At 35.1% G+C, this 26,959-nt stretch overlaps 1 protein-coding gene and 1 long non-coding RNA gene across 2 annotated transcripts in view; one reads left to right on the top strand and one right to left on the bottom strand.

Moving 5' to 3' along the window:
- The window catches only part of LOC110360137 (uncharacterized), a 92,126-nt gene extending 81,463 nt beyond the window's left edge, over positions 1 to 10,663 (top strand). The window contains exon 3 of the long non-coding RNA XR_010470113.1: positions 10,440 to 10,663. This is a non-coding gene — a long non-coding RNA (uncharacterized LOC110360137). The remainder of the gene's footprint in view (positions 1 to 10,439) is intronic.
- KCNH8 (potassium voltage-gated channel subfamily H member 8) overlaps positions 1 to 26,959 on the bottom strand; it is a 189,875-nt gene that overhangs the window by 10,796 nt on the left and 152,120 nt on the right. Inside the window, exons 11-15 of the mRNA XM_065051531.1 lie at positions 23,511 to 23,725; positions 9,071 to 9,109; positions 7,016 to 7,368; positions 3,027 to 3,133; positions 2,222 to 2,298 (exon numbers count right to left, since the gene is read on the bottom strand). Of these exons, the coding sequence (XP_064907603.1) occupies positions 2,222 to 2,298; positions 3,027 to 3,133; positions 7,016 to 7,368; positions 9,071 to 9,109; positions 23,511 to 23,725 (791 nt within the window). The remainder of the gene's footprint in view (positions 1 to 2,221; positions 2,299 to 3,026; positions 3,134 to 7,015; positions 7,369 to 9,070; positions 9,110 to 23,510; positions 23,726 to 26,959) is intronic.

Below are 26,959 nucleotides of genomic sequence, written 5' to 3'. Positions count from 1 at the left end.
TTTTTCTGCTATGACTAAACAGTAAGTACAACTACTCTCAGAATTTTTCAACATTATTGTGTTATTTGTATCTCCTGGTTACACTATCATTAATGTCATTTTATCACTAGCAAGACTACATGTAAATCAAATCAAATGTTGCCCAAAGATGTCTAAACCTATCAAACCTTTTTTGGCTTCCAGTTTTAGTACTCAGCATTCCACATTGGTGCCTGTCTCTCAGCTACACAGCATGAAAGCAAATTCTGTCTTACCCACCTAGTAAGCTAGCAAGACTCCACAAGTTTCTTGAACAGTTTTTAAACCTCCAGAAATTTTTTTCCTCTTACTCACAGGACTCCTAATACCTGCTTAACAGACAGAGGCTATAGATTAATCAACTTCTGTCACACTCCTGTGGAAAGAAGAGAAAGACCTTCTGATGTGACTTCTTTTTGTCTGACAATCTAATGGTTGACTTATTAAGTCAAGAATTAGTGGTTCAAATCCACCTCTGAGGAGACATTGCAGGAGTCTTAAGAGATAAGCACCTCTTATTTCAAGTGAAGTCTCACAGGTAGAATACTACGTTAAAAAAATGGACTGATGCCCCTCCTCAATTTTAAAATTAAAGAGTTAACCACATTCAGAACAGTGAAATATTTGTCTCTGGATTTTGTATTTTGTTTCTCTGTGTGAAAACTGTAGTGTTTTACCATGTGTTCACATTTCCTTTTTTTTTATGATAGTGTGAACAAGCAAGCTGCATAACATTTTGTTTATATGGTGTTATCAGGGAAAAATGAAGATTGTGCATGAGGGAAATGACCTTCATCGTGGTGGCTTTTAAAAATTTTTTTTGTTTCTTTAACTGTTCTCTAACATACTGCTCTACTCCAACATTTATTTATTGCTTTTCACTAGGAAAGAATGACAAACCCAGAGCTGTTGCAGTTGAAATATTTGGTTAATCCTCAAGATGCCTGCCTTAGCACATCTGCCGTCACGATGTATTTTCCAATTGCCTCTAGCAGATAACCACATAATACATCTTTGTATTTTGGAAATACCTGTCCTCTTCAAAGTCAAATGGGATGAATCAATACGGCTTGTCTGTTTCAAAAGTATTACATTGGAAAGAAATATTATTTCCTATTACAATAGTGGTGTCAATGAATATCTTGGAGATATTTTTGAGTTCTTTGACCAAGCTTTATAAAAAACTGTCATCAATGGGGCATGGAACTTTTGTCTGAACTCTACAGTTTGACATAAAAATGAGGTTATGCATACATAGTGACTAAATAACCATGCATGCACTCTTAGCTTAGGACATTTATCTGACAAAGTTAACCTGACTCAGAAGGAAAGAGGTTTACAAGCTAAATACTTCACATATGGAAATAAAGAATAACTAGATTAATAGTACACAATATAGAGGAAAAAGAAAATAAAACTTGACATTTCTGGTAACCAAAGAGATCAGCAAAAAAAGAAGTGAAACTGTGTGGTTGTCTCTGATTTCTTTATATTGAAAGACAGATTATGCTAGGAACATATTTTTCTCTTGCAGTACAACTGTGAGCTAAAGTCTGATGCTTTCACCTTGTTAGCCAAAGTACTGCAGTAGCTGGAAATGTGAAACAGTTTAGCCAGAGAACACCTCCTCTTTAGTGCCAGATTGATAGCAGATTACATGTTTGAAGTTATTGGAAGGGAAGAATACGAAGCACCACTGAACAATATTGGCCCTGTATTCCTCAGGTCATATGGCTTAAGCAGGACTGGATGAGCTTCTGTTTCATTTTAAATAGGCACAGGTAAAGTGATCTGCAATGTTTGATGTGAATCTGAACATGACTGGATTCACATTTCTTTCAAGGAAATTCACCAAAATCATAGCATTCACCAAAACAAGAAAAGTTAGAAGATGGGACTTGAGGAAAGAATGAGAGAAATAGATGCACATACAGAAGAGGAAAAATGCTAAGAAAATGAGATACAGTAACTATGCTAAACTAACTTACTTTTAGCTCTAGCACAACACTAATTTCTATATAGCTTTCACGCAGAAAATTAATGTGCGAAAGAGTTAACCCCAAACTGCCTTAAATGTAGGAACCCCATCCAGTTCTGCAAACTTGTTAATCACACATTTATCACATTCTCAAGTTATCTGAGTTTTCCACAGCATTCCTTGAATCATTGTTAATATCTTCCAACCCCCACAAAAGCTCTTTACCTCATTATTAAGCCTGTTGATCTGCTGTTTGGTCTCTTCTACTTTGATAACAAGCACGGCAGCACCAATTTCAGCCTCTGAAAGTAATTCAAATGCATATAAATGAGAGAGAAGGTGGGGACAGCTTCTTCATAAAAGAGAAGACATTTGAAACAGTCTGAGCTGCACTAGTTGTGCCACTTCAGCATGAGTCTACCCTTCAGCATGAGGCATGAGTCCACTGGTCTCCCCCTCTGTGTCTGTCTTTCTCTCATTGTTTTTTTCTTCTCCTCCCACTTGGACATGCTCTGTTCCTCTGTGGTGCTATTTTATAAATGTTTTCAGGATGTAAATCATTTAGGGTTTCCTAAAACCTCTTGCTATTAAAGGTTTTCACTCATGAAAATCTAGGTACTTCCACACTTCTCAGCTTCTATAAATAACAAAAATTGAAAGCTAAGTTTGCATATGGAAGTTTTTGTGTGTGTCAGAATGTTTTTATGTTGAATTTTGTCCTTGTGTTTAGTACCTTACACGCTCAAAGGTTTGGGAGGATGAGGCTCCAGGCTGATCCTACAATACTGCTGGTAAAATCTAATACACGAAAATACAGTACATGTATCATGATTGTTAGGAGGAAAACAATAAATAGCCTTCAGGACTCTAATATTTTTTTTTGAAGTTCTAATTGTGGTACTGAAATGGTACTGAAAGTATGGATATATGTTAAACCCCTTTATGCCACTTCTGAGAATCAAAGGAACAAAGGGGATTATGTTATGAAAACTGTTTTCTCTAAAGAGTGATTTTCCCAGGCAAAACTCACCTCCAGCCGTAGGAGATAACCGGGAGTCCTGCCTAAACTGATCAGAGCTGAAGTCAAAGGTTTGGCTTTCCTCATTATGATTTCCATCTTCAATCCCATCAACAATTCTGTTGAGAAAAATTGGCGTGATGGAGAAGTTTCATAAACAGTTTAATAAACATCAGATTCATAATTATGTTGTCAAAATTGCTCCTAAAGGACACATTTTTAAGTAATGATAAACTTTGCACAACATTAAGTTTAGAGAAAAATAAAGACTATTATATTGGTATAACTTCTTGTGAGTCACTAAAGATTAAACTTACTGTTAGAGGAAGGAATGTGAGGCCAAACATAATTAACTGAAGTTTCAAAATTTTAATGACTTCTGCAATATACCTGTATTGAATATAGTTTGCTCTTCATATATCTAGTAATCTGTTGCCATTCTATCTTTTACACAAGCTAAAGATGCTTCGTTATGCTCTTGTGAAGTTTAAATCTCCTTGCACATAACACTCAGGCTCTTATATTAGGCTGACTTAGGCAAAGCCTAGGCCTGAACATAATATATGTATTATATGAAAGCATCTCTATAAACCACAGTCAAAAGTGTTGTTGTGACACAAATAGCTTTTTTCAAATTCATTAAAACTAGCTCAGGCAGAACAATCTTGTTTGCAAATTTGGTATAGGAAGATGCATAGACCAGCCTGCAATGTCCCAGCTACATTAGTGCTGATATTGGATCTAAATACTAGAAAAGGCATTTTTGTGATTTATTTCCACTCATGCATTGCAGTTGATCTGCAATTTGCAGTGTCAAGAAATCTAAAGAAAAAAAATATTGAAGCATTTGATATAGTATTCTAGTTCTGCACAGAAAAAATAGAAAACTGGCATCAGACGGGCGAATTAATACACATTATTAAAATATATAATTATGATTTTTTTTTCTCATTTATAATAAATTGTGCTATAAATAGAACTGTTTTAGAGTAGATGAAAGTGATTCAGAAAACTGCCAATTGACAGACATGGAGCATAAATTTGTTGTTCTGTCCAGGCACAAGATTCAGAATTTGTCTTATAGTAGGCAGATGAGTTAAATGTTAATCTGGAAGGGCTAAAGCAGACAGTTCTTGGCCTCTCAGTCAGTGATGATAATTTTGTGAGATGGAAATTAAACTTTCCATCTAATAAGGATATTCTTAAGCAAACCTCTGACTGGAAGTGTTTGGAGAAGGGAAGAACAGACAACACAGAGATATCTGTGATGTATTTGGCTTCAAAGACCCATGTAACTTAGAACCCCGTGTGCATATCATATATGAACTTATACTTGGCTCTTCATGTGGGTTTAGGGCTCTGTGTCATGTCTGAGTGCTCATGATGCCAGCTGGATGTTAGTAGACTTCACTCTAATTTTAACGAGTCTCTGGGAGATGAGACTCAAACATGGTGCTTGAGCTGCTCTGGCCTATACTGTTATCTGCAACTGAAAACCTGAATCTTTACTTTGTTTGAAATTTGCTATAAAACCTATTTAATGTCATCTGGCCTCACTGCTCCAAAAAGCAAACTTTAAACACCGATATCCCTTTTGAAGAGATTTTTAATTATATAAAATGTTAACATTTTAACTGTCTTTAAAGCACACTGGGGAAAACCTACTTAGACATGACTTGGAATTTATAGACGCTATATTATTTTAATTGTTTAAAGATTCAGACTAAAAGAAAACCATATCAGTAAAAATAGCTAGTTCTGGAGAGACACAAGCCAGGATTCTATGTGGGAAATATTTAACAGGCAAGATACTTACTCATATACAAGAACCTCACTGTGGAGTGACATAATATAATGAGTTGAAAACATGAGGGGAAAGTAGTTGGTGAATCCCACCCCTTTCTGAATTAACCATTGTACAGCCCTGAATTTTCTCCTGAAGACAGGCACATCCACTTATAGAAGCCAAAAAGTCAGAGAAGATAAACATGTGACTTCTTCTGTCTACTCAGAGCTAGAGTGCACTTGTCCATGTCAGTCTGAGGAGATTCAAATGCGTAACTGCCTCTTTCCAGGACTGCCTTTGTTATCACTTACACTTTCTCCCTTATGATGCTCTTCTACTTCATAGGCAGTACCCAAAAAATGATTGATAAGTATCCTAGAAGTTAGGATGCTGGCTTCTATTCCTTGTGCCAGGAAGTATTTAAATATTTTACCCAGTGTCTGTGCTTTATTATCTTCACTGTGGTGTACAAGAAAAGAACCTGAAGCACCATTGAAGAGTTCTGGTTGGCTTACTGTAGGGAAAATCCACAACAGAACAAGTTTCTTAAGCAAACAAAATATATTCTCTTGAGAAAGTGTGGTTATACACCTCACAACTGCACTGGCTGGACATTTCAACCTGAGTCTTGCCTTCTCCTTACAAATGTGAGGATGCTAATTAAGGTCTTATTTTCTCTTTAATATTTACTAAGAAACATTAAAGGCTGGTTCTAAAGTGTTATTAATTGGTCAGTTTTAATGTTCTAATAATATAAACTCATTCTGGGAAATATGAAAGTGTTTTGGTTGGAAAGCAAAGTCTGAAAAACACGTATGCATTGGGCCAATTTTCAAGCCTATTAACAGGATTATTCTGTAGTTATAAAATTATGAATGAAAATAGGACATAATAATATATTTAACAATACTGGTTTCACATTTTTCTCTTGCAGCCTTGGCTGCATATGTTCAGAGCAATAATGAGTAAGATTACATTTCAACAGAAAATATGAAAGTTAGCTTTTCCCTGAATTATCACTTGTTAGGCAAATGATGATGACCTTTACTCATAGCTGCTCTGAACTAAATTCACATGAGATCTATTAAAGAAATGAGAAAATATCCACTATGCATTTCAATTTTGCTAGCCTAGAAGCTGGTTTTCCACATATTATCTTCCCTTGTATAGACAAAACTAAAATTGGTTTGTATCCTGCCCCCCTTTGTAATGTAACTGTGCCAATCAAATGATAAGGGCAAAAGATTTCTACATAGTCTTTCATGTCCTTTTTATGATTGCATCCTTAGGGACACGTACCTTGACAAAGCTAAGTAAACATTTTTCACACTGTGGCTATTTCATGTTTGCAATGGCAAGTTGCTCAAACTACCACTCTGCCTCTAGTGAATAAAGGAAGTTCCTGAACATGTAAAATACTTCATATTTTAGAAGCAGAAACTTGAACTGGAAGATCAACTGGTACAGCTCTTCATGTGTGAAAAAAGTGATTGTGATTTCTGCAAAGAACTGATACCAAAACTCTTGGTTTATAGTTAATTATTACATTGTAGCAATTTAGAAATAACATACATAAATCAGCTTACAAGTAGCATGCAACTAAAAAATAAAATATTAAAAATTAGACACTAATAATACAAAAAAACCCTATTATATGACTCTTGTTTAAGTCAAAAGTCACAACAAAACAGATTTTGTCAACTCCATATTTACTCTCTATATAACTTGCATTATCAGGTTTCCTTTCTGTAATCTAAAACCCCTTATTTTCTAAAGTTGTTAGGCAATAGTTTTCCATTATTGTCCTCTACTCCAGTAATTTTTGTATTTGTGCAGCTATGCTGTATTATCATCTACTTGCTATTTAAACTACTGTCTCCCCGAATATTTCACAGTGCTACGGTAGGAATCCACATTATTTTGGACAGACAAATGGTACCATAAAGCAAGACTGTTAAAATAGTCATTTTTGTGATTGTTCAATACTTTTCCTTTTTACTGGTAGAAATACTCTATTTCACCATTATGTCCTAAAGTCATAATATTCTGCATAGTGTGTAATAGTTCCTACAATAAGAGAACTTTTCCTTCTCTGTGGGATAAGCAAAACTATCAACTATTGAAAAAACATAATTTTTGTATAGCATATCCTAGTAATGATATTTTTAATAGGTGTTACATGATAGAGAAAAAAGTAACTGTTGACAACTACTACCTTGGGCTCAGGTTGGGTGGACCACTGGTGGTCAGTGCTGAAAGGTGTAACTTAAGGTTTTTCTCCTTCCTTCTGGAGTAGTAATGGAGCTCTGTTTCATGTTTGGTTCTTGAGGGGTTTGAACTGCAAGCACGGATAGGTGAATGAAAGGGCACTGTTCCTGAGGCCAACTGCTTCAAGTTTCTCCCTAGGTGGCTTTTGCTTCCAGCCTTCTTCTGCTGAGAGCAATTTGTGCTTCTTGTATGGATTGGTGAAAGGGTGCTGCTCTCTTCTTCTCCCTCCTCATCCTCATCTTCATCTTCCACAATTAAAGGGAGTCTCTTCTTTATATTTCCGTTTCCCTTGAGCTCTGTCTAAAATAGATAATATGTACTAGCATAAGATTCAGAGCCTGACATTGCTGAAACAGAATTTCTTCTGGTGTTTATCGTGGAACGAACCCATATCTAGCGCAGCTTTCATTTCTTATTAGAGACAGCTCTTTTGGAACTCTTTCATGGCTTCCCTCCTCAAGTACGGCTATATGTAGATATGTGAGAAAAATACAAATTAAAAAAGGTCACTAGCGATGTAGCCAGTGAACTCACTGCAATATGTTTTGTTACCAAGAGTACAAGACTGGTTCTTACAAGCCGTATGTAGAACTGAACAGGTGAATCTTGCTTTACCGAGACATTATTTCTTTTGAATTTTACAATCTCTGACTCCTCGTGGACCAAAGGAAAGAACTGAGGCTGGTAATTCATATAATTCCACATTTTCACATGGAACTATCTATCATGTATAAATAGCATTTACACCAGTTCACCTTAAGTGGGATTGTCCTCTGTATCCTTCTTAGTTGTTGTAACTGAAGACACTGCTGGGGTAGTAGGTAGATTTTTCAGTTTATACAAATTCTTGTTAATGCACCAGTGGTGTGGCAGTGTCAAATTCAGAATGGAGTAATTGAAAGCTACATCTGTGTTTGTTTTGAAAAAATGCAATTTGAATGCTTGATGTTGGAACCAAGGCAATTTAGAGGCAACATAGACTGGGATTTTGTGCTTTATGTAGTAATTGAAGTACAGTGTAATAGACCAATGTATTGTTTGTTATTGTTTTGTGGTAACACAATACACTGGTCATGAGTGCTGAGATATGCCAACACAGAGCTCTTGTCAGGAATAGGCCCTAACTCAGAAATAGTTCTATTTGATCCCATGGTACAACTTACTGTATATGTTGGTAGAAGGTGAATAGGCAGAATGAGGTTTTAGGTCAAATTAACAAACTCCACACATTTCAGTAAGGAGTACAGACAAATGCAACTTCAGAAAAGGTTGCTATTTTTGTTTTCTAGGCTACTCCTCTTAATCAAGCTTGATTAGGGCACTGTTAATTTGAGATAGCAAACCTCAGGTTTGTATAGTCAAATTTCCCATATTCAGGCCAAGTAAGATTGGTTGAGTTGAAATGCAGATTTGGGGAACTAATCCAAATGTTCTAAGCCCACAGCACTATCTGTCTAAATGTATTGCAGCATAAGTTTAATTTTGCTGTGTGTTACAGCACACTTCCATTGAGTGAACGCTTTTATCTTAGTACACATTGACAGATTTAGTGAACTAGGTCCTTTCCATCTGACATGTACGAAAAGCTAAGAATTTAAAACAGTGGCAAAAGTCATGTCTGTATAAAGTACACCATCCATGTTGTCAACCATAATAGTCACATGAAAGCTGTCATGATAACCAAATTGTACAGGACTTGGCACTGATGCAGCCTGTACTCCATAGATAATCAACATTACCCATATTCAAAATTTTGGCTTGAGTAACCACGTATTTAAAATGCAAGTGCTATAGTAGGATGTCCAAATCTGGCACCTGGAAGGAAAGATCATAAACTGTTACTCATAAAATGGACAGTGGCAAAACTATCTGCAGGATGCTATTTGAAGTCCTGTTCTGAAACCATAGAAGTAATTTGGATTTTTTCCAGCTTTACTCTGGCCATAACTGTGTGCATGTTTTGAAGCTGAGCTTGGCATATTTAAAAAAGTTACTAACATACCTGAGATAGCGTAGACTTGTTTGATAATTTTGATATTACCTGAAAAACAAAACAAAACCAAAAAAGTAGCAAATATGTGCATTTGCACAGTATTGGCTTCCAAAAGCAAACAAACATCTAAAGCAAAATATTTATGGTGATATGAGAAAAGAATCTAATGACAAAACAGCTGTATTAAACTAAATGGTGACATAGGACTGAACTAACGACGCTCCTTAGAAACAGGTGCTGTGAGAAAAACAGCAACAACAACAACAAAAACCAAAACCAAAAAATGTCCCCAAAACCCCCACCAAAACCCAAAACATTTTATTTTTATTAAAAAAAGTTCATGCAAAAATAATATTTTACTTTAATAAAAAGTTGGATCAAAGCTTCAGACAGTCAGCGAATGTGGGTGAGTGAATGTATGCCTGGTAGGTTTCAGTATCGGTTTGATAGAATCCCATGAAGGAACAGTACTCTCCTTGGGCTCTTTCCCTTTGTAGCTTTAGCTCCTGTGCCAGCCTAGTTCTTACATGCAGGTGATTTAACTAACTGTAGCATCTTTGGGGAATTTTCAAAGGCAGGGATGGGACTGAAGCAAGCAGGACTGATATAACCCTGAGGGAGATGTATTCCTAAAAGCTGTTCAAGGCCATGATATTTTCCTTTCTTGGATTAAATATAAAGTAAAACAAAAGAAAAGGAAGAAGAAAAAAAAATCATACAAGCTTAATGTGTAACTACCTCTAATAAAATGCACTGGAACTGCTGAAAAATATCTGTCATGAACATTCTGTTGTATACTTGAATGTCTACATCTTGATGACAGGCAAGTCTCTGACAGTCTACATGCTGTATTTATAGGAAAATCTTAGTCCAACAGGTAGAATTTTCAGAAGTTATTTTCAGCTTTCTCACATGTCAAGATAAAAAGTGCTTAACACGTGTCCATTGTTAATTTGTTATATCTTTTTTTTTCCTCCAACTCCAGGTAGAAGTTAAGCCTTTCTGGAAGTCACTGGGACTTCCCTGTTTGTTTGATAAAAGTCTTTAGAACTCCTAAATACACAAGTTTTAGGCATGGATTTTGATTATTTTTTCTTTTTTTCCTTCACAAGCCTTTCAGGTTAACCAGAAAACTTCTGTAGTTGCTCATAAAACTGAGGGTACTAGTAGTGGTATAATAAACAAATACACAATATTTAAGTCCGTGTAAGCAGAAATTCTACTCCACAACAGCCAAGCAAGTAGCAGGTGTATCAATAGATTTAGCAATAACACACTAATAACTGCCAAACAGAACAACTGCAATAATTAGCCTATGTAAATAAAATAACTGCTGTGTTCTTTCTGAATTATGTAAAGTACTCAATGGTATTAACAGGAAATGAGACCTCAGATACTGAAATCTCCCAGCTTGCACTGTGATTTATGCTGAATGAAGAAACACCGTCTCCCTCAAGATTCAGGACAGCAGGAAACCGGTAATGTACTAAAATAAAACAGTCAGAATTAGGAAGTACTAGTGTCCCACTTTGCATGTATGTTTAATAAGATTAAGTTAAAATAATGTCCAGAATTGTGGGGCATCAGTTTGCTTGGCTTCTAGCACAGGTGCAGTATGTATTTTAAATAGCATCCTTAATTAAAACTCTTAGCTAATCCCAATCATGCACAGCTTCACAAAATAAATCTTAGAAAGTATGAAGGCCTTAGAAGTGACTTGTCATTGTAGTTTCTAATGTGGGTCAAGATTTCTCCTCACTTTTTTTTTTTCTTCTCCCCTGAGCACATGCGTTAAACATGATTGTACATTTTGAAAAGGTAGACAAACAAATCATTATGTGGGTGTCTACTGGATGTCCTGGTGGCATTTCCACAGCCATGCTGTGGTCTTTCAGCTGGGCTGGGCTTTCAGCTCTGTGACCAGTTGGTAGCACTGTCCCCTGGCTGCAGGACCTCTCTGTTGACCATCAACCCAGTGGCCACAGCTGCCCACAGCAGAGACAAACTGGCTTCAGAGGAAATGGAGTCACTGGCAACACTTTGTTGCCTTATGACCTTACTAAGAGAACAGTAAAGGGGTTTTTGAAGTCAGATTGCTTTTTGCGGGGAGGGGAAGGATTGTACTTAGGAGTAAAGGGTGGCAGTAAAGGAAAAATAGGAACAGGAAGCGTATGATATGAAGAAAATACTCATCAGACCTCCTTCTGTTTTCCCAAAATGGCCCCTTTAAACCTGCTGGGGATAATTTCAGTCTGGATAAATTGATATCTTTAGGTACAGTCTGGACCTATAAACTATCTTGTTAGTCACACAGGACCCATTGTAAAGAATGTTGTAATTGCTTCAGTATTAAAACACTGTAGCCATATTTATTTGTTGTAGCTTCAAACACTGTATCTTGCACGCATAAAGTGGGGTCTAGACTTTATGGCTTGGTAGTTGAAAGCTTGTAGAATAAACTATAATTAATTTGTGACCAGAGAGAATTCTCAAGAGTTTGGCTTTGAAATCTTCTGCAGTATCAGAGTAAATTATGAGGTGGTGTCCTGGTTTCTGATCTGCTAAAACCTTTTATTTAGGGCAACACACTGGTGTAGCCTTCTATAAAATGCATAAAATGCCTTTTTTTTTTTTTTTTTTTTTTCTAATATGTAAAAAGAATGTGCATACAAAATAGCTCACATGCTGGTCTTTTAAAAATGAGTAGAACTCCTGAAAGATATGGGCCACTGGAAGAAAAACACTGGTGTTTCCCTTCCTATGCCAAATCACCAAAAAGACTGATGTTAGCATGACTTATGTGAAATACTGTCAAAGATCAAATCAATTTTTAATTTCAGTCCTGGTATATCTTTCTCTTGTGAAACTAGCTATTAAATTGAATTTCAGAAGACAAAACAAAAATAGATCATGTACCAAAAGCAGAATCATCAAATTCTTCCACATATGTAATCTCAAACGTACAATCTTCTAATAATTTGTTATATTAATATATAGAGCTTAAAAATTAGGTAAACTTCATTATTACTTATTACAAGTACAAAAAGAACATTTCACCATCTGAAAATGCTGGTGATTTGCTATCAAAAGCCAGTGACCTGAAGATTTTTCAAGGGTCAAGAGACTGTAGTCTTTAATAGAAGAATCTCTACCAGGAATTGTGGCCAAACAAGGTAATTAGCTGTACAATAATTCAAGATGAATAAAACCTTCAAAAGAGAAATATAGAGATGCAGCTAAATTTGGGCTTAATACATTAAATATCCAGGTAAGCAACTTTCTATTTTCGGGCTCAAAAGAATGTTACCAGCTTTTACTGGCTTGATTTCTGTCACCTTCATGGGAAGTAGGAACAAAAATAGAAACATAATTTTGATGATTTTTGTGTAAGTCTTAGGTCCTAAAATATATGAATAATTCTTTGTGTCTGGGTAGTCAAACGGATAAAATACACTTTCAGGAAAGGATTTGAAATCAAACTAGAATATTAATGTTCTTAGTCAGAATTTGGATTGGTGCATGGAAAAATACAATTCATGCCATATGTTCTATTCTTTGCAAATTCACCATATGGTAATGGCAAAGATACAAACAGATAACAAGGGATTACTGTACTGCTGAAAAGCTTAATGCCTCACATGTGTTCAGGCCTCAGTTTTCCATAATCAGGAAATTTTTCAATGAAATATCACAAATCCTTTAAATCACAAAGGATTCAATCACAAAGAATTTGTTAGGTTAAATATAATCGTTTTATATCTGTATTTAAGGAGCAATTCATCTGCCTGCCCTTTTTAATTATTTTTTAAATACTTTCTGTAGTTCATTGGCTTGTTCTTGTATTTTTTCAGGTTTATTCTTATCTCTTCTCCTGGTTTTGTGGAAGAATATACTGAATTAGCAGCTGAATTTAACAGCTGCTCTGTCACTGGTATTATATCTTAGATAACCAATAACTGTGTATTGCTGTGAACTCTGCAATATTAAGTCATTTTCCTACGTAATTTCTATCTTTTGAGAAAATTATTGTAGCCTGTGAAGTTAAGGACAAGCGTTCAGTAACTGGCTGTTTGTGGTCAGCTTTGGATAAGTTTTTTTGCAAACGAATACTATCTTGGATTCAAATTTTTCACACGAGCTTTTTTTATTTGATATTAAAACTTTTCATATATTTCTTTAAAACCTGGATGTGAATTTCACAGAGTTAATCAGGAGAAGCTTGTAAATCTACTTTGAGTGTTGCATTAACAATACAAGATCTATTGCATTTCATGTTAAAAAGTTGTCACGGAAACAAAAACTAGCCTCTCTGTCACTTGCTCAAAATTACAATCAAATAAATGGTAGATGTGGGTGGTATAACTTGTAATTTTTACCTCTATATTCTTAACCCCTTCCCCCAACCCCAAAACAGGAGAAGAAAATAGACTGCTCTGAACACACGTCTTTCATAGCAAACCTGTGCCAACAAGAATTAAAGAATTAAAGACACTGTCAATAAGGTCAAAAGAAGACAAAAGGAGGAATTGTTAAAACAGACAATATACCTGGCACTGACAGGTTGCATTTTTTGAAAAACTAGTAGATTAATGCAGATAAAAGATGTAGTGGAGAAAACTTTAATATTCTTACAGTTTGATTATAGTAATGTAGAAATTTGCATAATATTAATAGAAATTACAATGCACGCTAGCAGCTTTCAAAGCAATAAAACTTGCCTGCTTAACTTTGTAGAATTCAACTTTGAGTTGCTTTCACACAGACTCAATAATATTTGCAGGACTGGCCCTGCGTATTACTATACAATTAGACTCCTCAACTTAAGATTATGGGTACTATGAAAGAGTGGCTTTTAAGTTTGCATTGTTAGATTTATCTTTAAATGAAACTTCATATTATTTTTCTACTAAATGTGTATATGTAACTTGAGAGAGGCTCTTTAAAAGAAAAGAGGAAGACAATTAAGTGGAATTTGAAAAATATTCTCTCAATGAATTTTATGACTTGCATTGCCAAGCATCCCCAATGATGCCCTGTTGTTTTGCTGGCACTCAGAGGCCAAATCCTTGGGACTAAGTGTTAATAAGAAATGTCTCACTGAGGACAGCAACATACCTGTGGAGAATTTTTAAGAAAGTCCAGCTTTGTCTGTCTTTCAGGGTATACCTTACTAAGCAGAATGCAGAGACAGGCATAATCGGTTTCCTTTTTATTTTTTTTCTCAGTAATGAATATTTTGCTTTTTCAGTGGCAACTTGATCAGTATATTAAACTCTATTCAATTCTCCCAGAAGGCAAAAAAGTGCAAATTGAACACACATCTTCCCCACAGATATATTCAGCGTTAAAAATTTGGGAAAGACAGCAGCTGTACAGTAACTGGAAAAGAAATTCTCATGATTTCACCTCAAGGCAAGAAACCATGTCCTGGCATGTGAAGATATCAGCAGAAGTCTAGGTATAAAACCTTGTTAAGTAAGAAAGCTATCATAATATCTGTACACTGAGATGCAATTTGTGTTTTCTATATACACATAATACAAGAAAGCTGAGCTCATAGATTTTTGGAGCTCTTGTCAGCTTTGTTAATCAAGAAGTTCTGCATAGATTAGAAACCAAGGCAACATGGACAGTCAATAAGTAAATATAGTGTGATTATCAATGGACCCTGTCCCTGACCACTTACTATACATGCAGTACTGTACTGTATATACTGTATGTATATATTTGTAACTACAATTATGTTGTTATTTATCACAGCATTGAAAAAGTGATCTTTACCGTTTAAGCCAGTTTGACATGCCCATTACATCTCAAGGTAGTCTGTGCCATCAGAATTAATGTTCTTATAGAAAAATTGTGGTATTATAATTTCCTTCACAAATAAGTTTTACAGAAGAATAAAAGGATAGGTTACTGTAAGAATGCTTCTAAATTTAAGGCCACTATCTGGTCATTGCTGTATCAATGCAAAATGAAAACAATTCTGATTTAAAAAAAAAAATTCACCTTCTAAATTAATACCATTTTAAGTTGTATTAGGATTAATTTTATTTCTATTTTTCCAGTGTAGAGAAAAAGATATAATATTAATATTGTAAAAGTTATATTATCAATTTTCCTCAGGCACAATGAAGCATGCATATTGGAAAAGGTTATCATGTAGCATCCCTGTGTAATTAAAATAGAAATATAGCTATATTCCAAGGCAATACTCTCTCAAAGTCATGAGCTTTTCCTGACTAAAATTCAGTTTGACACTGTGTTTTATACCTTTCTCCTACCACAGTCTGAAAATATCAATAAGCTGCTTTGCTAGCCTGGATTTTTTTTCTTTTTTAAAACATGTAACCCCCTAGTTAAGCTTTATAATCTGATGCAGAATGCAGTAATCCCAGGAAGTGAAATGAAAGAGAATAGAGAGTGTTCAGAATGACTCAATAGCTAAAACTAGAAGTAAATTTTTTCACGTTTAAATGTTTTAATTCTAGTTATAATGAAAATTATTTGACAAGAAAGTGCTAAGGTCCAAGTGTGAAAATCCTAACTACATATATGCATTGAATAGTCTTAATATAAATAATGTATAACTAATAATTGTGCTTCCTGTCTCTTAACACATTCATAAAATTTAAAAAAATGACCACAGAGGTAGGAATTTTGGAATGTCTCACATATATGTAACATATTCCCAGACAAAACTAAATGGGTTATTTTCCTCTCCTTCCCTTTGGCCTCTTTTACATCTTGTGGGATTCATCCTTACAGCAAATTCAGGTGTAAAACAGAAAGGACTTGTAAATATACAAGAATTTATGAGAAAGAAATGATTAATTGCAAAGATGACATAATCGCAGAAATAAGTTGTGGGATGAATTTCCTAACTGGAACATGACCACAAATCAAAAGAATAAACTATTAGAGAGACAAAACCCAAACATTATAGGTGGCTGTGTGGGTTTTTTTTTTTTAATGTTAGAATGACTGGAGGGTGCAGAAATGAAAAAGGAATCTACCAGAAAAAAAATATTCCTCAGCTAAAGATGCTAGGAAAGCAAATGAAAAGGCCACCACACCTGCAAGAGAAAAGGCATAGCAGCCTGTCCTTTTTGAATTACTTGTTTCTGTATTGCATTATTTCTCAACAGTGTACCATATTGAAGGATATATTAGAAACATGATAGTGAGATTATTATCTTGAGGCGTACTGGGTGAACTGGTGGCTGAGAGGCACCACACATCATGCTCACCAATGACTGCAAGGAAACCAGCTTTATGAGTCAGCAGACAACAAAAAGGAATGAAACCTGACTCGCACCATAGCTCCGGGTCAGCCCTGCTCCTATGCTGAGTGCAGCAGGTAATTGCCAGGTTAAGGGGGTGGAGGAAGGACTGACTGTAACACTGCACAAGGGAGATGATATTACAGCAGAATCAGTTGTCTGAGGCTAGCATCTGCCTAAAATAATCAAAGACCTACCAAAACCATGCTGTCATGAATACATCAATATATAGGAGAGATGTGAAATACCTTACAGACAGCTAGATGGCAAAGCTTTTTCCTAAACTGCTTCTCATTCATTTAAAATCAGAAATTAAGCGTAAAACAGGTGAAGGAACTGCTCTGTTTTTTTTTGCCAGTGATCATGCCCTTCTACAGCTGCACAATCCTGGTACTTGTTCCATAGAAATATAGGAGTTGAGCTGTGTAAATGATGTACGAGTGCTCCCTTGTTCAGCAATAGGGTAATTTATTTTGGGAAGATGAAGAAGGAGAGAGGGAAGAAGGAAAAAAATTCCATATGGTCCCAAAAGCATGAAAAAAATGTTCATAGCTTGTAAAATGTGAAAGGGCACTAAGTAATATTTCACAGCAGCACTGATTGCAGAGTAGTTCATGCACAGAGGCAGGTAAGAGTTCACTCCTGTGAACACATCAGAACCTGCATCTCAAAATATATGTTCACACTTTAAAAATTATTTTATTTTTTGATAGAATGAGGAGCACATTCATTCCTATACTATAATTGCTGAAAAGATCAGAAATTGGCAGACTCCATCTCATACCCAAAGAAGCACAAAAGAGAAATGTCAATATAGTGACTGGCAGGCAGAAAACAGTGGATGGACAGCCATCAGTCACTTAGAGTCTCTAACAGAACAATGGGAAAATGTTCTGTCTTGCTGACAAGCTCTCAAAGATAATGAAGATAATGAACAGGAATTTAAGGCAGTGGTTGATTTTTCTTTGTTTGTTCCCACCCTCCTCCCCTCCCCGAATAATCATGCATATAAAGTGTTAGCCTTCTTTTGCTTTAGGTGATTTATTCACTGCCATATTCTCCCTGTTGTAATAATTCTTGTATAGAAACACAAAAATTACCTTTGACTGGTCTCCTGTTTTGCAGAATTTATACCTACTCTGCCATAGACAATAAACATCAGTGAGCTACACCTGCAGTAATAGTAGGTGTTCTTCTGCCAGACAAGCTATTGACAAAAAGTGATGTTTAACTGCATGTAAGTTTGTTTAAAAATGGCATGTTTTCCTCAAAGTTACCTGAGCCCACTCTAAATGTCAAAGTATGACTTTTAAACTTTTCTAAGGTAAGCCACTTCTTTCTACACAGCTACTGGGTAATGGGGCAAAACCCTCTTCTCTGTTAAAAAGGAGACTGGAATTATTCAGGAAATCTATAGAAATTATTTATGATGAAAAATATTTTGCATTCTGTGATTGCCCTGCAGTGTACAGGATGAGCTATGGTATAGGCTGGGGTGGAAGAATTATGACTTTGTCAGTGTAGTAAGATTTTATTTGGAAATTATTTTTTTCAATACATAGGTTTTGTTACAAACACATAGGTAATACCCGAGAAATAGGGTTTTTTTTTTTGGTTCTGAAAATTAAACATATCAAATATGTAATTATGTGACTGAAGTTTCTATCAGGTTTTTCTTAGCTTACAACACTTGCCAAAATTAAAAGTAACATTTTTTTTTAAAAAAAGCTTATTTTTTTCCTTAGTACCTCTAGAATTGCAAATAGGAGAACTTTGATTTGTTTCTTTAAAGCAAAATACTGTTTACTACGCAGAAAATAAAGAGACATTAAAAAAATCAGAAATGTCATGCTATTTCCATTGTTGATTCATAATAGATAATCAACTATGTAACAGGTAGAATTATTTCTGAATTATTACTATATTGGAAAGCAGCATTCATAAATTCAAGAGAATTATATTAGAATTTCTAGAAAATGCGTGCCTAAAGAGGCAAGAATTAATGTATGTCAAATACAAAATACACTGGCTGAAAAACAGACAGTGGCTAGACAGATTTTCACCTGAATTTTGTGTTTGCATCCAAAATATTTTTGCTTTTTTTTTCTTCCTACAGAAGTAATGACATCAGTTGTCACAAATAAATATAAAAGTCTAGAAATAAATCAACTAAAAAGAAATAAATTGGAGTTAAATATACATTGTTAAAATACTTAATGCTTAGCTGGAATGAACCAGAAACCAACATATTTTAGATTAGAATTCGAAACCCTTTTCCTTCCCAAGATGTTTGCTCCAGAGCTTAGAGCTGTTTTCACCTTTGTGAACAATTGGTTTGGCCAGTTTTCAGGTTTTCTGGTAGAAAATGAGGAGCATCCCTTGTAATTTGTTTGGTATTGCTAGTAGCAACCTGAGCTTTATTGTATTAAAAATATCCCACAACTGAATCATTAAAATTTAATAAATTCTAAACACCAGCCTCCCAAAGCACAAGAATTAAGCCCCATTTTGTCACACAGTGCCTTTCTGCAGGGAAACAAACAAACAAACAAATATTTGTTTTTATTGCTTCTTGCTTGTCTTTTAAAATTTATTTGTTTGTTTATTTTATTACTGAGAAGGCTGACTAAGCTGCAGTAAGAATCAATGTTCCCAACTGGAGGAAGAATCTACCACTTGTGCAATCTTTGTCACTATGTGACTTTGTCACATTTACACTGCAGATGCACTGAAGGAAGCAATCCTCCCCCCTGCTTCAGAGACTGAGTATTTTCATTTTGAAGAGAGTAGCTTCTCCTCCTTTGGGGGAAGGGGGCAGGAAAGCTCTTGTAGGAGGCAGAACACTACTTCTAAGTCTGCAAAAGGAGAAGTTGATTCTTATAAATTATGAGTTCTGTCTAAAAATGCAGATTTTTTGAATCTTCAGGAATATCACCTTTTCTTTTTGAAAATGACACATACTGATAGAGCTCTAGCACATCAAAGATTGTGCCTGAGTGGGTCTTATCTTCCTTTGGGACTTCATTACAGCTAGAGGGATGGCATAGGTGTCAAGGAGGCCTTTTGTTCTTTGTATCAGCCTGCCTGTAACCAGCCTTTGGGTTTTTTTTGATGAATAATGATATCTACACTGTAGACACAAAAAATAATCTGAAACAATAAACTCTTACCAATCCCACAAAGATGCTGTGCAAATATTGACCTATTCTGAGTTTCTCATAAGATTATCCAGAATTATGAGCATCTGCTACTGCTTTCTAAATCCATAAAATAGCACATGTATTCCAGAGCTGGTGGATAGCAAAAAAATTTCCTGTTTCTTTCATGTAATTGTATTATATGTTGTAAGAACTTTCTTATGAGTGCTCAATTGTTATCAGCTCATATCTGTCTCTCTCAGTGCCTGCTACATATGCAACATGTAATATATAGTGCAAAATTATATGGGTGGGGTGAAGCAGGTGTCAAAATCTGTGTCACTTAGCAAACTATTTCATGATTATGACATCACAGTCACAGACCTAGAAAAATTGGGTGAAACGCTTGAGTGTCTGAGTTGTTTTAAGGTCATGACTCCAGCTGTGAAACAAATTAGCCTATACTAACTATCCTCAAATAATTGAACACTCTTACAGAAACAGTTATGAGTTCCTTGAGCAAAGTGCAGCAAAGAAAGTAAAGGGCAGAATACATATAATCAACATAAAGATTTTTTTTCCTAATTTACATCTCACTGTGATGGGAATATGTAAAAAGATGGCATAATAGCACTGCCAGTGTGTTTGCACACACGTTAATTGTTATGACCATAAATCACTTAACAGTTGCTGGGTTTAGAGCTATCACGAGGAACCACTGAAACTTTCTCACCCTGTTTTTGCATCTTTCTGTTTATCTGTTACTCATTAAACACTGAAATATTTACACAATTGCTAGCATCCATACTTAAAATCTCCTGAGCTTTTCTTCCAAGATTGCTTAAAAAACAATTTTAATCTATAACCAGACAGCTACAGTTTCTACTTATTACTGGGAAATCTGGTTACAGCTCCTCCTTCTTTTACTAAAAAGTGACATGGGTATGGAAATCCTGGAGCTTTTTCTACTATTATGCCTTACTTGGATTTTAACACAGACAGAATACATCATTATATACACTCTTAGACTTGCAAATGAACCAAGAAAACAAATTTTAAAAGTTTTCTTAGAGATTTCTGTGTGGGTGGGATAGTTACATGATCTAGTGCTAAGTGTACAACTTTGACACTCTTGTATCAGGAAACTCCCAATGACTTTTGGCCATTTTAGGACCACTTACTTTTAATAATTCAGTTCAAATCTCCTATTGAATTTTGTGTGCAATGAACAGTTCAAACAGCACAAGGAAAGGGATAATGGATCACCAGTGGTTTTGGTAGACTGTGACTGAAAATGCAATAATATTTTAGGTCAGGACATAGACGCGCTTGACAAATCATAGTGGGAAATTCATGCTCTTTCACCCTGCAGTTCACCTGACCCTAAATGCTGCTACCGGTCCATTTTCAGAAGCATTACATTCACATTCAGCTGCAAATTTGCAGTAATTTAAAACATCCAAGGAAAAAGACCAAGAAACTGACTTATTCAAATGAATCATTCTACTCTTTAATTATGGAAAAGCTCTCCGAACGCAAAATGTCTGTAAAGCTACAGAAGTCATGGACACTTGCATAAGTAAAATCTCCCTGTCTTAGGGAGATATCAAGATGCAGTGTCACAGCTGCCAAATTCTCCCCATAGCACCATTTCCAAGACATATTGACATGTGTATATATAGTCATATTTTCATGCCCGTACATTGTACTTCTGAAAACCTTCTTGCTCTTCCATATAAACCATCAGATGACTCAGATTATTTCCTCTTGCCAAATTATATTCATGAATATATGAAATTCTCTAAGTGAAGCAGAGTGAGTGGTTGACCAGAAACATTTGCTACTGACATAGATATCTTCCCTCATTTTATGAGCCCTCTTTTTGGCCACCTGAGTCCTGTTCTTTATCCTGATTTATAAGTAAAACAGTTGGATAAAAGAGATGCACATGACCAAGATTAGTTCTGTTACAAGAGAAATACTAGTGGAGGATATAGTTAAACCAAGGATGTAGGAGAAAGTGACACTCAAATAATCTATTTTGGGTTCTCTATATTTGTCTGTGACACTAGATGCTACTCAGTGTAATTTTTTTTTTCCCCTTTAATTTTTAGATAATGGATAACATGAAAATACAGTGTATATGCACAAATGCTGTAAATATTTTCCTTTTTAAAGAAGAAAGGGTGCTTGGATATATCCTGTACTTTAAATTCCATCCTCCACAGTAAGTGTGAGGAGGTGTTTTGTTTTTTTTTTTTTTTTTTCCTGTCTGCACTCTCACCTTCGAAGTTGATGTAGGCTTGCTTTCAGCAGAGAGTCTATACATCACCCAGCCAACTCCAATTGGAAGAGTTGTCCCTGATTTTACAAAAGCTAAATGTGTATGCAGCTGAGATGGTAATCCCCAGAGTTGTCATCATACAGAAAAGCATGAAGAAATACATCGTGGGGGTTCATCAGGGTCCATAACAAAACTGGCGAGGAGAATGCAATCACTGTGAAATCCTACCTTTTCATGGAGTTAAACTCCTTTTCAGATTAAGCATTCCTCTCCAAGGAAAATGTGTTGGTTATACAAACTAACCTTCAAATTCTCAGAACAGCTGTGTACTCTCTCAGCTGCTATCTTCAGCAGCAGGAAGTTTGGGGACATTTCAAAAGACAAACAAATGAGATTTCCTGATTATTTTCTCTACAAGTTTGCATTTATGTATTTACACCTTTCTACAGCCACTGTTTACAGAGCATTGCTGTGGAAACACTGGTGCCAAAGTATACCTAATAGGAAATTTATGTGGAAAAATCAGCCTATCTATGGCATTCATTGGGTGTTTAAGCTGAGAAGGGACTTTGGCCTGCTGTTCAGTCAGCCCAGAGGTCCCTCAGGCAGGTGACATTCCCCATGGGTGACTACTGCAGGGCAAAACTTGCCATGACCTTCTGCACAGGAACACGTGAGTGGGCATGAGCAGAGAAGCCACAGTACTAGAATGGCATGCATGTAGGACATGCATTAACACTTTTCTTCGTAAACCAGCCAAACAACAGGCCACTCTATATAATAGAGAGTGCCTGCCTACACTATATGGAGGATAACAGCCACACAGTGTGTGGAGTTTTTAAACTCTGAAGGTCTTTGTAGTGTGTGCTCAAACAAATAACCTTTTTTTGTCCTTTATGCTGCCTTAGAATTACATGCATCCCCTGCCTTGCTAATATCCTTTTCGCCAGTCATGAGCTTTCAATATTACTTCTCTCTGTGTGTAAGGAGAAGCACAATAAAAAGACAAATACCTGAATGGTTAACTACCCAAATGAAAGTTTGGCTGTCACTATCTTTGTAAAGTCATATGGTTAAGTCAGAAAAATAAAGCTGTCAGAAAAGCTTTTCATTATTAAAATCTAAATATATTTTTTTTGTTACAAAATATAAATGAAAGTGCTTTGGTGAGTCTATACTGATGTCTTGCAGCAGTGCTTTATCTGGAATTTTTGTTGTTGTTGTTGTTGTTGTTTTTTTCCACATTAAATTGCTCATTTAAATGGAAAACAATTTAGTTGCAGTGTGATGAGAAACAACTGTTTCTCGTTTTGAATGTGAGTGAAAATCTTCTTAACTACAAAGTAATAATCAGTGATCTATGAAATAAATGTTCATTAGGCTGTCACACGAGCCACTAGAAAAGGCATAGTTAAATACCTTTATTTGGACACATGTTTTACTTAACTATGAATTATTTTTAAACATAACCAAAAATAACAAAATATTAAATAAAAATGTTCTTCCATAGATGATGTTTTCTATGGAAAAAGAGAAACGGAGAACATGTTCACTACTTATTATTTGATCAATTGATAAACAATTCATGTAGGTAATGACTGAATTATCAAACAAATGGAATGAGTGGTCCTTTTAACACAATCTGTGTATTATTTCTTTACTATGGCAAAATTATGAGAACTGGTTAAAGTATCAGTAAAATCTTAGAGGTATCAATAACTGCAAAGACCTTTAAAGATACTTACATCACTTTCATGGCCTTCTCTTAGATTGTATGTGAGATCATGCTGTATGTCTTCAACAAACTTGTGAGCATACTCTGGGTAAAGGTCGAGCACTTCAAAGAGACCTTTGAGGATAATGCATTGGAGGTCACAGTATGTGAGAGCTTTAACATCTGCATTTGTTTTAATTACTTGATCCCGAATAGATAGGTTTGCTCCAATTAAATCTCCTTTACCTAAAAGAAAATATGAAAATTATAATCTTAAAAGTATGAATTCTTTACCTTTTTTTCTGAATCCTGAATCTGTTCAATGTAATTACTAGATCTTAAATCCCATTGTCACCACTGCATTGTTTAATTAATAACTTTCTAAAGGATCTTTGAATAAAAGCTGCCTTTTAAAATTTATTTATTTATTTATTCAGGTTCAATCTTATATGCAGTTTGCTAGAGGTACAAAGACTGATTTCCAGGTAGGTAACTACCTGATTTAAGGGAGCAATCAAGTAGATATGTATGAAATTATGATCTACACCAGTAGCGAATAGCAGGCACGATTTTCTTTTTCAAAAAATTGAACATTAAGATAGCATTTTAGCAAACACACAATTAAGCATAGATTGTCCATTCAAATTATTGATGTCTTTAACAGCCTAATGTGGACAAGTGTAGAGAAAACAGAGATAAATTCATTTTCTGAGTACACAATATGATGGAATGTACTGGGAACAAGTTGTAACAACAACAAAAAAAAGTTATTAGAGATCAGGAAATGAAAGTCAGCATGAGGCTGGGTCAAACACTGGGACAGGCTGCTCAAAGAAGCTGTGGATTCACTGTGACAACACTGTTCAGAATGTGTGTGGACATGGCCCTGAGGAAGCTAGGTTAAATTGGTCCTGCTTTAAGCACCCTTAGGTTGGGTGGCTTCCAGAGGTCCCTTCCAATCTTATATTATTGTATGATTAATAAATAATAAGTGAAGACTATAAAACCTGAAAATCCACCGAGCATGTGATTCCAGCTGGGTATTACACAAGAAATAGTGAACTTGAAGGGTAAGTTAAACTAAACAGCAAACCATTCCTGAAGCTGCTTAGATAAGATAATTTTATACTTCATATACTACTTGTAATTTTTTCTATCTACATGAAGTTTGAACAACTTCCTCAAAAGAGCTTGCCGTAAACCCAGCACAGGGAGGGATTTTATTTTCTGTTAGAAATATGCATACATTCATGCTACTCTGGTGTTTCTTAAAAATTGCGGTTGGTATAAACAAGAACTGGTATTAGGTTTAGGGAAAGATAAATCTAATAGATGACCATAACATTTAGTATTTCTTGTCAACTGATGTGATGTTTATGTAATCTAATATGATGTAAAGCTAAGCAAGAATTTACTTTTACTTTTTACTGTAAGTATCAACAAGTCTTTAGACAGTGTTGGGCAATGTTAATCTATTGCTGGCTATGTAACTACAGACGAGAGAAAAAATATTTCTATATGCTGAAAATCATCTTTAAACATCTTAACTAGAAACTTTTTTGGCGTATAAACTGTATTAGCACCAGTAAAGCATAAAGACTTTGGAAAATACATTACAGTGCTACCTCATTGTAGTTACAATGTTTAATGAAATTATGTCAGCCTGAAAAACACTACAATTGATCTGATAATGCTAAAATATGTTTATTTTCAAATGAAAATGAGGTAGCGAAGGCTGTAGCTAATAAGCTGCATTTGACGTAGAATTAATGCAGGAGTGAAATGATTGTACCTTAAATATAAACATCTTTAATATAAACAGAATCATGTATGTTAGTAGCTCTTTTTCATTGGAGGAGAAACTTTAGAAATGTTTATGCAGATGCTTCTGTTTGTTAATATATCTGGGACATGCAGGCAAAGGTATAAATTGCTTGTCTTTATGGATATCTTTTAAATTACTTATGGCTAATATTTTAAAACAAATCTGTGTACTCAAACAGTACATAACTGTTCTATTAAAACATATTTTCCTATAAAAGATATCCTAACCATCATTATTAGACATCAAGTAATAGTCTCAAGAGATAACCAACAGCTGTATTTAATTGAAGCATTTCATTGTATTGTTTCTGTATTGCTTGCTAGTGAGAATGGTTTAGTAAACAAAAACTAATCTGCTAGAATTAGAATCATGAAAGAATTATAAAATAGTGGACTGGAAGCTGTAAGTAACCCAGCATTGTCAGGAAAAAACTGCTCTCTTGGATTTACTTTACATCAGTAACATGTTTTCTCATAGGGACCTACAGGTTTGAGGCATTTACCTTCTGCTGGTGTTACTTAGGTTTAAATGATGGAGATCCCATTCACTGTAGTGAAGCATTATTTCATCGTATTATGTTTATGTTTTTGCATTACAATTTCATTAACTTCTCTCAGAAATCCACTAATCTCTTTCTGACTTTTTTTCATTGTCACTATTACACAATGATGTTTTCATTAACATTTTCAGAAGTGCCTGAAAATGGAATCATTAATGAAATCATAGATCCAATGAGGGCAGCTTTCAACCTTTTGATATGCTTAAGCTTATGTTTTTTTTCTAAGACATTTTATATCTTTGATCTGTCTGATCCAATAAAATTGAGGCATTTGAAAACTTCGTTGGTACAAATGAGTGACAGAGGGATGTGGACTGTAATGGAATTAAAGATTTATAAAAAAACTAGGATGTGTACCACATTTCTATTCTAAAAAAGGACCAATCAAATGCATGCTAGTAAAATAAAGGAAATTCAATTAAAGAAGACCAGAAGCTTGCATTATCAACAGTCTAGTGCAATCCCACAAAACAGGAAGGAAAACAAAAAAGGGAATGTTATTTCAAACTCTGCTTTGCAAGAACATTAAAAGTTATCAGAAAGAAGAATGCACTTGAATCTAAAGAGATATTAAAATAATAAGAAATTAGTTCTTTACATTTAGGGTAAAATTTTATATTTTACTTTCTCAAAGTACTTTTAAAACATTAACTATTCATAATTTAGCTGAAGATAAAGAGAAAATCTTTGCTAGGAATTGGATTGAGGCCAATCACTGAAATTTACAGATAGAGATGCTTAAGTTAAAGTAGTCATCTAGCAAACAACAATTAAACAAAATTTACTAGAACAGAATTTCTGGCCTTTCTCTGTTCTTATATACTCAGATGACTTCTGGCAGCATCCGTTAGCTTGAAAAAGTAACTCTTTGGGAAGCAGAGCCAATGATGCCTGGTTTTAGTCATACAGTTGTCCTGCATGCAAAGAATGAGAGTAGTCTTGCACCACCTTGCCACTAATTTTCCTGAAAGATTTAGGAACTAATAACCAATGTCCCTTGAGGTATCAATACTATCATCAAGCTCAGTTGAAAGCAATAATTTGTATCAAAAGCTAGCAAGTACCTCCCTACATGCAAAGCAGAGAGAATAAGAAA

The sequence above is a fragment of the Columba livia genome, chromosome 2 (assembly GCF_036013475.1).
Source record: "Columba livia isolate bColLiv1 breed racing homer chromosome 2, bColLiv1.pat.W.v2, whole genome shotgun sequence".
NCBI classification, from domain to species: domain Eukaryota; kingdom Metazoa; phylum Chordata; class Aves; order Columbiformes; family Columbidae; genus Columba; species Columba livia.
Note: the sequence above shows the minus strand (reverse complement) of the source record. Positions and strands in the feature narration are given on the sequence as shown.